A 13,704-nucleotide genomic window follows, 5' to 3' on the forward strand; every position below is an offset into this window, starting at 1 on the left:
CTCCTGTGTGAGTGCTTTAACCACCGAACCAGCTCTCTCAAGTGAGATGCCCCCTCCTGTGTGAGTGCTTTAACCACCGAACCAGCTCTCTCAAGGCCCTGGTTTTTTGTTATTGTTTCACTTGAAACCAAGATCTTGGGCTGGCAAGATGGCCCGCAGGTAAAGATGATGCCCCACTCAGCCTGAGCCCACCGAGCCTGACCTGAGTGGATGCCCAGGGCCCACATGAGGACTGACCCCTTCGGGTCTTCTCACACCTGGTGCTCTCCTTTCTTCCTCTCTCAGATGTAATAAAATTAAAAGTCAGATGAAATGAAAAACAGGCTCTCTCAAGTTCATTAGCCTGGATCCTTGGAAATCCTTCTGCTTCAGACTTCCAGTTGCTGGGATTACAGGTGCGAGACGCCACACTCAGCTCAACCAGATGTTTTTTAAGATGTAGGCTGTGGCCGGGCAGTGATGGCGCACACCTTTAATGCCAGCACTTGGGAGGCAGAGGCAGGAGGGTCTCTGTGAATTCGAGGACAGCCTGGTCTACAGAGTGAGTTCCAAGACAGCCAATGCTACATTGAGAAACCAAACCAAACAAACAAAAATGTAGGCTGTGCACCACACGCGTGCAGTACCTGTGAAGGTTCCCTAGAACTGGAGTTAGGAATGGCTGTGAGCCACCTTGCAGGTGCTGGGGAATGAACCTGGGTCCTCTGCAAGAGCAACAAGTGCTCTTAACTGCTGGGCCATCTCTTGAGTCTAGTACTTAACTAGATTTTGACTGACCTAGATGAGTGGTAGGGGTGTCCAGGGCTGCTGAGTTTCCATATTCAAAGTGAAAAACTCCCAGGCCTTGTAACCTGCGCACATGGAAAACTGAAGTTATCAGATCACGAGTTCGATGTCAGTCTGGACTCCACAGGCAAGTGGATCTCTGTGAGTTCCCGGATCTGTTTTAAAAAACAAAACCAGAAGTGAGTCACTTGTAGTCACAAGCAGTCAGTAAAATGCTTGCTGCACAAACAAGGGAACCTGAATTAGATCCCTAGTACCAAAATAAAAATCCAGGCATGGGCTGGGCGCACACCTTTAATTCCAGCACTTGGGAGGCAGAAGCAGGTGGATCTCTGAGAGTTCGAGGCCAGCCTGGTCTACAGAGTGAGGACAGCCAAGGCTGTATAGAGACCCTGTCAAGAAAGAAAGAAGGAGGGAGAAAGGAAGGGGTGGAGGGAGGGAGGGAGGGAGAAAGAAATAGAAAAAGGAAGAGAGAGAGAGAGCATGCAAGAAAAGCTAAATGCTCCCTTTGGGGCAGAGGTTGTAGCTTGGAGGTAGAGAACATAGTGTGCAGCAGGCCCTAGGTTCAAGCCCCAGCACCACCCTCAAAACCCACCCTTGGTTGATCCAGCTGCTAATGCAGGGTGTGCTACCTGAGAGATGGCCAAAGTCCCATCCTCACAGACAACAACAGATGGGAAATGCACTTGATTCTGAGAATCCAGCAGCTTTAGAGTCAGGAAACTGAACCTGAGAGTGGGGGCTGTAACCCTCTACAACAAAGATCACCCGCTCAAGAGACAGGGATGGCACCAGCGAGTTAATCGCCTCATCAGTCTGGACCTTTCATTGCTGTGTACGAGGACTCAGTTTCCCATACCCAAACGCTGAGCAGAAGCACCAGGACGGGGCCGATGAGATGGCTCGTGGGTAAAGGGGCTGGCCACCAGCCCGATGATCTAAGACTGATACCTAGAACTGACTCCTGTGACATTTACACAAGTGTCGTGGTGGGCTTGTTCCCCCAATACAGAAATAAGTGTAACTGAAGTAATAAAAAGGAAGATATATCGGAAGTGCTAAAAGGGCTACCTAGCAAAGGCTGCACACGCAAACCAAAAGTATGCTAGCAGGCTTCCTCGCAGCTATCCAAATCCTCCTTCCTTCCTTCTCTCTCTCTCTGTGTGCATGTGTGCTTTTCTGAGTTTGTTTGCATCACAAGCTTGCAGGTGCTCATCCAGGCCAAAAGGATCAGATTCCCTAGGACCTGAGTCACAGATACTTGTGAGTTAAACAGGTGCTTGGAACTAAACCTGAGTCCTCTGCAAGAACAGCAGTCTCTCTCTCTCTCTCTCTCTCTCTCTCTCTCTCTCTCCTCTCCTCTCCTACTCCCTCCCCTCCCCTCCTCTCCTCTCCATGGTCTCTCACTGAACCTGGAATTTACCATTTCACCCAGGCTGGCAGGCTATTGTCTCTGCCTGCTTTCCACATGGGTGCTGGAGATTCATTCATGCCCTATCCTTGCTTACTGCAACCCTCACTGTTGGGTTTCTTTCTCTCTTTTTTCTTTTTGTTTGTTTTGAAACAGGTCTCTCAGTGAGGACCAGGCTGGCCCCAAAGATCCACCTGCCTCTACCTCCCAAGTGCTGGGATTAAATGTGTGCACCAAGAATAAATAAAGAAATAGCCAAGCATTGGTAGCTCTCACACCTTTAATCCCAGCACTCAGGAGGCAGAGGCAGGTGGATCTCTGTGAGTTTGAGGTGTGAGTGAGTTCCAGGACAGTGAGGACAACACAGAGAAACCCTGTCTCAAACAAAACAAACAATGGCGTACACCGCCACACCTGCTGTACGGGCTCTACTACCGAGCTTCATTTCCTGCTTTCTGAGAGACTTTAAAAGGTCACATATAGCCGCATGTTTGTCTGTGTGTGTGCATTTGTGTGCAAGTGCCTCAAAGATAGCAGAGGCATCAAAGGCTGCTCTTGTTTTGAATCAGTTCTGGTCCTTGGGAAGAACAGCATACACTCTTGGCCACTGAGCCACCTCTGCGATCTAATGTGTGTAACATATGTCATCTGTTTGTCGTCTGGTAGGCTCTTGCCATGTAGCCCAGCTGGGCTTCACAGAGATCTGCCTGCCCTTCCCGACATCACAGCCCTCCTTGGTCAGCTTTCTATCAATGGGTTACAGGCTTGTCCCTTCTTCCTAACTGTACTTTACAAGTCCTTAGATAAGGACTCTGAGTTAGGTGAAAAATTACCCGGCCATTTAGGAAAAAACTTTTTTCTATTTCCAAATGTGTGTGTATGTGTGTGAGTGTGCATTGTGTCCAAGTCCCTTCAGGGGCCAGAAGAGGACATCGGATCCGCTGGAGATACAAGTGTCTGTGAGCCACACCCAGCATGGGTGCCAAGGAACTAAGCCCAAGTGCCATTCACTGCTAAGCCATCTCCAGCTCCTGAAATTTGTTGACCTTGTCTCATATAGCCTCCAACTTCCTATATAGCTGAGGATGACCTTGAACTTCTGTTCTTCTATGCTTTTAAAAATATTACGAGCTGATTAGGGCTGGAGAGATGGTTTAGCAGTTAAGAGCACTGGCTGTTCTTCCAGAGAACCTGGGTTCAATTCCCAGGCCCTACATGGTAGTTCACAACTGTAACTCCAACAGCCATGGCTAAAACACCAAAGCAGATAAAATAAAAAATAAATTTAAAAAAAAGAAAAAAGAAGCAAACAAACAAAAATATATTATTAGTTGGGCACGATGGAGCACACCTTTAATCCCAACACTCAGAAGGCAGAGGCAAGTGGATCTCTGTGAGTCTGAAGCCAGTCTGGTCTACAGAATGAATTCCAGGACTGCCAGGGCTGCTACACAGAGAAATCCTGTCTTGAAAAACAAAAAGAAATAAAATAAGTAAAAGTATTAACAAGAGTGAATGATTTTAATTCCAGCACTTGGGAGGCAGAAGCAGGTGGATCTCTGAGACGTAGCTAGCTTCAGGGCAGCCAGGAAAACACTGTCTTGAAAAATCAAGTGTGGGCCGGGCGATGTTGGCGCACGCCTTTAATCCCAGCACTCGGGAGGCAGAGGCAGGCGGATCTCTGTGAGATCGAGACCAGCCTGGTCTACAGAGCGAGTTCCAGGACAGGCTCCAAAGCCACAGAGAAACCCTGTCTCGAAAAACCAAAAAAAAAAAAAAAATCAAGTGTGTGTGTATATGTGTGTGTCATACACACACATATGTGAGTGTATAAAATACAACTATTACTATTATCTTTGAGGCAAGGTCTCATGTAGGTCAGGCTGGCCTTGAGCTGGTGTGCACTCACACTCTGAACTCACCCTCCTGCTTCTGCCTCCTCTGCTGTGACCACAGGTGTGGGCCAGCAAGGTTTATATGTGCTGGGGATGCTACCCAGGACTTCATGAGTGCTACGTGAGCTCTCTATCCACTGAGCCACACTCAAGGTCCCAGAAATCTTTATTTTGCTTCCTGGGTACAAAAAGGACAAGCAGGAACCAGGTTTGGTGGTATACAACTGTAATCCCAGCTCTCAGGAGGCTGAGGCAGGAGGGAGGATCAGGAGTTCAGGATCTGAACTGAGGGCCATCCTGGGCTACATGAGACCTTGTCTCAAAATCAAGCAAAACACAGGAGGCTCCAGGAGAAGTGGCACAAAAGTTAGGTCATTGGCTTCTAATGCACCTAAAACTGACAGATGCTTTGTGGCCCACAAGGGTACAAGATGCCCCATATGAGCAGAATGCACAATGGTACGCGGAGAAAACAGACAGGTTTCAAATACCAGCCCCGATCAAGATCCGAGTGTATTTCAATCGAAGAGCTGTCTCTCCCTGAGGGATCCCATCACCCTCTGAGGTCCTATGTACAAGACACTTGCTAAATCCGTTTTTAATTTCCATGGGAAAGTTAAAGGGTTACTTAACAAAATAACTATCCAAGGCGTAGAGGCCCAGTGTTCTCTGTGCAGGCTTGTCCCTGGGGATTGTAGCTCCTGAGGAAGCCTCAGCCTCTTGGCCTCACCTGGCCCCTTCTTCCCCTTGTCCCCTAGATTTGATCACCAAGTTGTAGGGACCAAAGAAAACACGTGTGACCCCTGTTTTGCCTGCTCCCCCTGAGAGGAGTCTGAGTGCTGGTGGCCTCATCCCAGGCAGAGGGTATAGGGGCCTGTCACTTGTGAGGGTGCTCCTCCATACCGCACCGCAGCCAGACTGTCTTGGATGCTCCAGGGGCTGTGACAAACAGGCATATGGATTTAGTTCTGCTCTTCCACAACGTCATCCACACGGCATCCCAGCCGCCCTTCCTGGAGAGAGATGCTTTCTTCTGCTGCCTCCTGTCCCTGTGTTCTGATTGTGGGTTTGTTTAGTTTTCCTCTTCCTTCTTTTTGTACAAAGACAGTGGTGGTCTGGATGGGCTGTTGTTCTTACTTGTCAGTGTTCAGGTAACCCAAGTGCTTCAGCAGGTACAGTTCTGTTGATCAATTTGCTTCCGACAGGGTTCCATGGTGACAGCAACACCCACCCCACTGCGGCCAGATGTCATCCGTGTCACCTCGCTCCAGGTGTCAGTGTCTGGGTCATAGCATTCCACACTGTCCAGAAACGTGTGGCCATCATAGCCTCCTGCAGAGAGAACGAAGAGATGGTCACCTCCCCCAGAGGACTCAATCAAACGCCCATGAAAAGACAACAGAAAACAGGAAGGGGAAGCCACCCATCTGTAACACATGGGGATGAGGTGGAATTGAAGCCCAGTGGTAGAACCCTTGCCTAGACTTCCCAGTGAAGTAGGGTGGAGGCGCTGGGGGCGCAAAGGTGGTGGGGCGTGACTCAGTGGTAGACCCCTGCCCAGAATCCCCCAGTGAGGGCTGGGGCTTGGCTCGGTTACAGAACACTTGTCAAGCATCCAGGTGTTCCTCAGGTTCCGTCCTCAGCACCGAATCTTTTTTTTTTTTTGGTTTTTCGAGACAGGGTTTCTCTGTAGCTTTGGAGCCTGTCCTGGAACTCCCTTTGTAGACCAGGCTGGCCTCGAACTCACAGAGATCCGCCTGCCTCTGCCTCCCGAGTTCAGCACCGAATCTTAAGAAGAGATATGAACACAGAGTCCTCTCCACCCTGACCCACTTCTTAGTCCTCACCGAGGACATAGATCCTGCCCTGGTGCACAGTGATCCCCAGTGCACTCCGTCGGTGCTTCATGGGGGCTACAAAAGTCCAGGTCTCTGTCTCCACGTCGTAGCGCTCCACGCTGTTGAGCTGGTCCTTCCCGTCGTAGCCCCCTGCCGCATAGATACAGTTGTGTAGCACACAGACCCCTAAACAGAAGCACAGCGGAGAGTCACTCTGAGGCCTGGTTTAAGGGGGCCCCCAGAAGCCACCTTCCTCCCTCAGCACTCTTTCCAGGAGGAACCCCTTAGAAATCGAGCTGGAATTTGGTGTGGAGGAGCAGGCCTGCCATCCCAGTGCTGGACAGGCTGGAGGATCGTGAGTTCACAGTCATCCTCAGCTACATAACGATTCTGAGGACAGTCTGTTTGATCCTGACTCAAAACAAAACAAAAACAAAACAAAACAAGATGGAAGAGAGGAGGGCGGTCTTCCAAAACTGGGCTGGGTGGGGTCTTTCCTGCACACCCACTCACCTGCCCCACTTCGGATGGTATTCATCGGTGTGACCATCCGCCACTCATTCCTCTCGGGATAGTAGCACTCTGCTGAGTTGAGCCGGTTGGTCCCGTCAAAACCCCCCACTGCATACAGCAGGCGGTTGAGCACGGCCACTCCCACGCCTATCCTCCGCGTCAACATTGGTGCCACTAAGTGCCACTCATCCCGATCTGGCTCGTATCTGCAAAGGACACGCACGATTCCACCATGGTCACCCCAGGAACCACAGCTGGCCTCCTTACAATGAGCCCCACCATCTACCACCACTTGTTTTTTTACTCTATTTTAGAGCTAGGGTCTTGCTGTGTAGCCCATGCTAGCCCAGAATTCCAGATCCTCCTGCTTCAACCTCCCAGTGCTGGGGTGACAGGCAGGCAGCACCTGCTGGCTGATGCTTTATTTCTCTCAAGGGAGGGGTGTTAGCAGCTCCATCTCCAGAGGAAGAAACTGAGGCTCACAGCCATCAGCTATGGAAGTGACAGCCAGGTCCTGTCCCTCAGCAGGTTCACCCTTTTTGCTGCATCGCCTGTGAGCTTCACCTCACCGGAGCTCATGGCCTCACATCAGAAATGCGGGGTAGGACATTCAGGATCACCAAGGGACATCACTGCATGTGTCCAACTCCAGAACCCAAGAAAGTCTGACAACTAGGCTACCGCTCAGACAGTACTCCTCCAAGCAACATGATCAGAGATGGGGTGAACGCGTCCGGTTAGCCAGCAGCATCCAGTCCATACCTGTGTTCCTGGAGTTATTAATAGTGCCCCTGTCCTTCTTGAAAGCGGCCCGCTCAAGGTGACACATCGCCCCACCATCCTATTCACAGACCACACATTAGAGGCCCCTAGGGCATAGGTTTAAAATTCCCTTTGCAGGTTGGGGGTGGGGTTATCAGGGGCAGAGGGCTGGCCTAGCATGCACAAGTCCCTAAATTCTATTCCCAGCACCAGGAATATTTTTCAGTTTTTCTCATTTTCCTACCTTGCTTCAAGCCCTAAATGTGTGGGGGATAGTTGTCTGTCTGGAGACAGGGTCTCTTATATCCTAGGTTGGCCCTGAATTTGCCATACTGCCAAAGACAACTTTGAATTCCTGATTCTTTTGTCTTGACCTCTCAAGCGCTGGGATGACAGCGCTTATATGGTGCTAGGCAAAAGCTCTGCCAGTCACAGCCCTGGCTCTTTTCTTTCTTCCCTTCTCTCTTTTGGTAGTACTGGAGTTAGAACCTAGAACTGGGTGCAAGCCAGGGACCAGTGCCCTACCACTGAACTACGTCCCTGGTCTGATGATACATTTTATCATAATTATACACAATTAGCATAATGTATTTCATGTATTGTGGTAATTCCCATAGTCCCCAGCTGCTGGCGATTCCTATAGGTTTGGGACAGCCCTCTAGTACTTCCCAAGTCTGGACACTGAGAATGAACATGCCATCTGCCCTGCCTCCTCTGGGGGTGGGAAGAACAGGTGCCCTCCCTTTGGGACCCCGTGCTCACCTCTCCACGCTGCTGTGGTGGATGCAGCCGTGGGACCCCCCGACTGCGTAGATGTGGCCGTCTATGACCCCCACCCCGATGCGGTTGCGTGGCACGCTCATAGAGGCACAGGGCGACCACTGGTTGGTCATGGGGTTGTAGCAGTCCAGGGCACTGGAGTCGGTGTTGCCATCGGGCGAGTTGTTGCGGCCGCCCACAGCGTACAGCAGCCCGCCCACCACGCAGCCAGCCAGGCCGCTGCGTGGCACCTGCAGATCGGCCAGGCGCAGCCAGGAGCCGTCGCTCGGGTTGTAGGCCTCCAGGTAGCTGAGCGACTGTCGGAAGTAGCCGCCCGCTGTGTAAATGAGGCGGCCCACCTTGGGCGCGCGGCAGGGCACGGACTGCGTGGGCTTGTGCAGCGTGAGCTCCTGGAAGATCTGCACCAGGTAGTCCTTGCAGCGCGCGTCGGCCTGCAGGATCTCGCACTTCTGCAGCTGCGTCTGCAGGAAGTGTGGCGTGAGCGCGTGGCAGCGCACAGCCCGCAGCAGTGCCTGCACGTAGAAGCGCCGCTGAGGGCAGTCGTACTTGACCCAGTCGATGCACGCGTGGAACACCTCCGACTCGCAGCGCACATTCAGATCATCGCGGCTGATGAGCGTGGCCAGCTGGCAATGCGATAGGTTGAAGAACTCCTCCTGCTTGGCCACCTGCAGGGAGCGCAGGTGAGAGGCTGCCTCTGGGAAGCCCTCCTGGCCTAGCACCCACACAAAGAGTACAGGGCACACAGTGGGGTTTCTTTATGCATCTGTATTGTTTGATTTGGGTTTTAATTTTTAAAAAAATGTATAGCTAGGCATAATGGCATATGCCTGTAATTTCCCCATCACTCAGGAGGCAGAGGCAAGAGAATGTCTGTCAATTCAAGGCCAGCCTGGTCTACGTAGCCAGTTCCAGACCAGCCAAGAGGACACTATAAGATCCTGTTTCAAAAATAAATAAATAATTGAATCTAGTCTGGCCTTTAATCCCAGCAGTTGAAAGGGAGAGACAGGAGAACGTCTGTGAGTTCCAAGCCAGACTGGTCTACATAGTAAGACCTGCTCTCAAAACGTATTTTTAATTACATTTGTTTATTGGTTTATTGTGTATGTGTGTGGAGCATGCCACAGTTCATGTCTGGTGGATAGTTTCTCGCCTTCCATGTGGGTCCCTGGGATTGGTCTTCAGGCTTGGCAGTGAGAGCCTTTACCAGCTCAGTAAGGAACTGGGTTTGTTTGCTTGGTTGAATGGCTAGTTTTTGAGGACTTCACTTCAACCCCCAGGATTCATATTATGGAAGGAGAGGATCAACTTCTGCAAGTTGTCTTCTGACCTCCACATGAACTGTGGCACATGTATGCCCCCTAAATAAATACAATAAAAACTTTAAATTAATAAGAAAAAAAATATAGGAGGTCAGCGTGGTGGCGCACGCCTTTAATCCCAGCACTTGGGAGGCAGAGGCAGGGGGAATCTCAGTGAGTTCCAGGCCAGCCTGATCTACAGAGTGAGTTCTGGGACAGCCAGGGCTGTTACACAGAGAAACCCTGTCTCCAAAAACCAAAATAAAATATAAAATAACCGACAGGCTATGTCTCAGACTGGCATTTTTCCAATGCAGGGCTATTTTGTACAGATGATAGACACCTCAGGAACGAAACAGAAATTCAAGTGGGCCCTGGTGGTCCAGGTCTCACACTTGGGACCCTGACACATGCGAATCTCAGTTTCCAGACAAGCCTGGGCTATGAAAACCAGCGGTCTCAAAAATCTAAATAAATAAGCAAAATACATTTATGCTGGTCCATATGGGTGTGTGTTGGGGAGTGGCCTGGAACTCGCTATGTAGTAGAGCAGGCTGGCTCCAACTCATAAAGCTGCCTGCCTCTGCCTGCTCAGTGCCACACACCTGGTTTATGTGTGGTGGGATGGAACCCAGGGCCCCACGTGTGCTACACAAGGGCCGCCAGCTAAGGCATGCTATGCCTGTTTTGACCACCACCCATCTGGTGAGGTCAGGTGTGGAACTGTCCACCTGAGGGTGACATATGCATATTCAAAAAGATGTTAGAGCATTTCAGACTTGGGATCTGGGGACTGGTGATGTTCAGAATGCACTGTCATGTCCAGGGCACAGCCTCTCTGGTCACTGCCACCTGTGCTGCTGACTGTGACGTTTCCAGGGACTTTCCTCTTACCTTCCCTTGAAGACTTCCCGCACTAAGAAATGAAAATGAAAGCAGTAACATTACCTGAGACCAAGAAAGACCAAGCAAGGCTGTAGCGCTCTCTCTCTCTCTCGCTCGCTCTCTCTCTCTCTCTCTCTCTCTCTCTCTCTCTCTCTCTCTCTCTCTAAAGGTAAGGTCTCACTGTGTGGCTCAGAGTGGCCTACAACTCTCAGTGATCCACCAGCCTCTGTCTCCAGAGTGCTGGGATTAAAAGCACTGGCCATCACATCTGTCTTGTTCCAACTTCTGACCCCAGAGAAAGCAGGCTGCTGACACACTGTGAGAACTTATCTTCCCTGTTCTTAGGGTCTCCCAGATTAGGGGCTCATAACTTGAGTTTTCAGTCCAGCAATATGGCTTTGTGGGTAAAGGCACTTTCTGCCAAGCCCTATGACCAGAGTTAACCCTAGAAGCATATATAAGGTAGAGAGAACCAGTTCCTGCCAGTTGTCCTCCGAACTCCACACAAGACCAGCCTGTCCATGTGTACAAACACACATGTGAACAAATGTAAAATTAATTTTTACTTTATCAGGGTATGGTGGTGTGTGCCTCGTGATCTCAGAATAAGACAGCAAGGACAGGAGTTAAAAAACAGCTTCAGACTGGGCAGTGGAGGCACACGCCTTTAATCCCAGCACTTGGGAGGCAGAGGCAGGTGGATCTCTGTAAATTCCAGGCCAGCCTGGTCTACAGAGCAAGTCCCAAGACAACCAGGTCTACCTGTCTCCAAAAGAGACATTGTCTCAAAAAAAAAAAAAAAGAAAAAAAGAAAAGAAAAGAAAGAAAAGAAACCAAACAAAACCCCCAAAACCAAAAAACAAAACAAAACAAAAAACAAACAAAACCAACAGTACACCTAAAGAAGACAATCCAAAAAATGAAGCTCTGCGGGGAGACTGCTCACCTAGCAAGCACAAAGCCTGGGTTCCACTTCAGTCAACTGTGAACATGAATGTCTGTAATCCCAGTACTGAGGAAACTGAGACAGGTGAGACAGAGTAGTAGCCAGATTAGGGCCAGCCTGAGCTACATGAGCCCCTCTGGGGGGACAGGAGGAAGGAAAAACACCAAGAGGCCTTCCTCCAGACTCCTTGTGACAGCTGAGCCCTCGCCCTCACTCACCTCCCCGAAGTGCATGTAGATATACTCCCGGGCACGCTGGTGAAGTTCAGTGCAGCCAATCTGCTCGGCGAAGTTGGCGATGCCAATGGCGTTGCTGGGGTCCAGCTGCTGCACGAGGAAGTCGCTGCAGGCTCGGACCACGCTGTCAATCTGATACATGACCGCCCCGTTCATCACATGCAGCACGCACTTCTCGCCCACGGAGATGGAGGCCGTATAGGCAAACTCAATAAGTCGCTCCATGACCTTAGGGTGGATGCCTTCTATGGACACCACCTCCATGCCCTGCTCCCGAAGCCCATTGGTGAACATGGCCTTAAAGACCGGGCTGGAGGAGGCCAGCACCACCTTGTGAGCCATGAACTGGGCAGCTGGGGTGTCTTCGTATTTGACCTGCAGCGTCACATCACAGAGCTGCTGGCTCAATCGGAGCTCGTTCATGATGCCGAAAGCCTGCTTGGTGTGGTCCTCTAGCGTGTAGCTGAAGGTGCGGTTGCCATCCTGGGAGGGCGTCACCTCGGCCTTACACTCTGTGGATGCGTACATCACCGCGTCCCCTGACCCCTCGGGGCACTTTGACCCTAGAGGCAGGAACTGGCTGCTGCGGGGAGCCCCGCTAGGCCTGGGTTCTGGCTGCATGGGGTTCCTGGTGAGAAGATACAGTTCCACCACTAGTAGTTAGGGGCCTGGAAGGAGGGAAAAGACAGGGCTGGGAACTGCACAGTTAGGCCAGAGCCTGCCACGCTTCCTTTTTCCTTTTGATCCTTTCTTTTTATTGATCCTTCTTTGTGCTGGGATTACGGTGTGTGCTACTATGCCCATCCAGGCTTCCTTTTTGAAAAACTATGCAATGGTTTCTAGAGCAGTTCGCCAAGCCAAGTAAACTGGACACACCCGGCTCCATTCAAACTAAGTTCTCCCCAGTAACTCGCTAGCCTGAAGGCCCGGCTAAGAAACGCGCCACATCATGCCCCTTTCTGCTGAGAACCAACACTCTTCACCGAGCCCAAGAGTGGAAACCCACCTCTGGCCTGCCAAGTCCCATGGAGTCAGCCCCTTTCCAACCTCCTCACTCCTCCGTCCCAGCCATCCTGCCCTCCCTTCCAACAAGTCAAACTCCTTTCTTCAACACCTCACCAAAACTTAGAGAGCCTGCCAAGTGTACTAGACACTGTTCTGAGCTCCAGAGACAGAGCAGGAGGACAGAGAAGGCCTGAAAATACAACCAAGTGTGTAGAGGAAACACGAAGTGCCCACGTTCTGGGACAGACCGCCCACGGTGGGCAGCAGGGACTGAGGAGACCCTTGGAGACCTGGGGCCAGGGGCCGTGGAGAGAGGGTCTGCAGCTGGCTCCCCAGGTTCTGGGGCTCAGCTGGAGTCGCACCCCCCACCCCGTGTTGTGTCTATTGGAGCACCGTGGGGGGGGCGATGAAATGCTCCAAGGGCCCCAGTAAGTGAGCGACTGTCACGCGTGACCACACTCTACCGGAGCTCAGGCCTGGCATTACGCAGGGGGCTGTGCAGCGGCGACCCGGTGCCCGGTGCCTGCTCGAGCGGCCACCCCGTCGCTCGGAGGCGCAGCCCAGACGCCTGGAGAGCCCGCAGGGCCTGGTCCGGGGCCCGGCCCCGGTGCGGCGCACTCACCCCGCCATGGCCGCGCTCCGCCTCCGCCTCCGCCGCGCGGGTCACGGTGACTAAGCACAGCGCGCCACCCTGTCACAATAAGAGTCCCGGGGCGCCGGCCGCGGGCGACCCCTACCCTCCACTCGCCGGCCGCGGCCGCCACCCTACGCGGGCGGACGAGCTCGGCGACAAGGGTGCGCACTTGGGGGGGGGCACGCTCTCCCCCCACCACGTGCACGGCCCCACGCGCGACCGCGGACGGCACTCGGAGCTGACTCCCCACCGCATCTCCGCGGGCGATCGCTCACCTCCGTCCCACCCCCCCGGGTGTCTCTGTTGGTGCCACGCGTCCAATCCGCGCCGCCGGCCCGCCACGCGCCACGCTTCCGGGAGGAGCCGAGGGGGACCCGGGGGGCCTTGGATCCGGGGCAGCAGTGCTGCGGGGTCGCGGGCGGCACGCGTGGGAGGAGCGGGAGGGCGGAAACGAACGGCGGGCACACAGAGGCGGTTCCAGCCCTTCCTGCAGGTGCCGGGCGGAGGGAGCAGGGCGTGGGTGTGGGCGGCCCTAGGAGCCTGCCTCCGGGTTAGGCTGTCTGTACTCCTGCACCCTCGGACCCTCCCACACCCCACGCGGCCCAGCTAGACCCATTAGCCTGGTCGAGATATACATATATCTATTATATATATAAAGCTATAATATATATTGTTTTAAAATAACTTTAATGTTTTTATTTCAATTTGT

General features: G+C 52.3%; 1 protein-coding gene across 3 annotated transcripts; it reads right to left on the minus strand.

The window, feature by feature from the left end:
• Positions 1-4,240: 4,240 nt before the first annotated feature.
• Positions 4,241-13,481, minus strand: Keap1 (kelch like ECH associated protein 1). 3 transcript variants are annotated; one of them, XM_005346883.3, is made up of 6 exons: positions 13,271-13,481; positions 11,339-12,024; positions 7,968-8,653; positions 6,444-6,649; positions 5,940-6,116; positions 4,241-5,424 (listed from the first exon to the last, which is right to left on the minus strand). In XM_005346883.3, exons 2-6 carry the CDS (start codon positions 11,975-11,977, stop codon positions 5,258-5,260), a joined length of 1,875 nt encoding a protein of 624 aa, XP_005346940.1. In that variant the 5' UTR covers positions 11,978-12,024; positions 13,271-13,481; the 3' UTR covers positions 4,241-5,257. The 3 variants fall into 3 exon arrangements, with proteins under 3 accessions (XP_005346940.1, XP_005346939.1, XP_013201745.1); XM_005346882.2 differs by lacking the exon at positions 13,271-13,481 and adding an exon at positions 12,984-13,241 and having other exon boundaries at positions 5,220-5,424; XM_013346291.2 differs by lacking the exon at positions 13,271-13,481 and adding an exon at positions 12,826-12,960 and having other exon boundaries at positions 5,220-5,424.
• Positions 13,482-13,704: the final 223 nt, after the last annotated feature.

This window comes from Microtus ochrogaster, chromosome 5 (genome assembly GCF_000317375.1).
Source record: "Microtus ochrogaster isolate Prairie Vole_2 chromosome 5, MicOch1.0, whole genome shotgun sequence".
NCBI lineage: Eukaryota > Metazoa > Chordata > Mammalia > Rodentia > Cricetidae > Microtus > Microtus ochrogaster.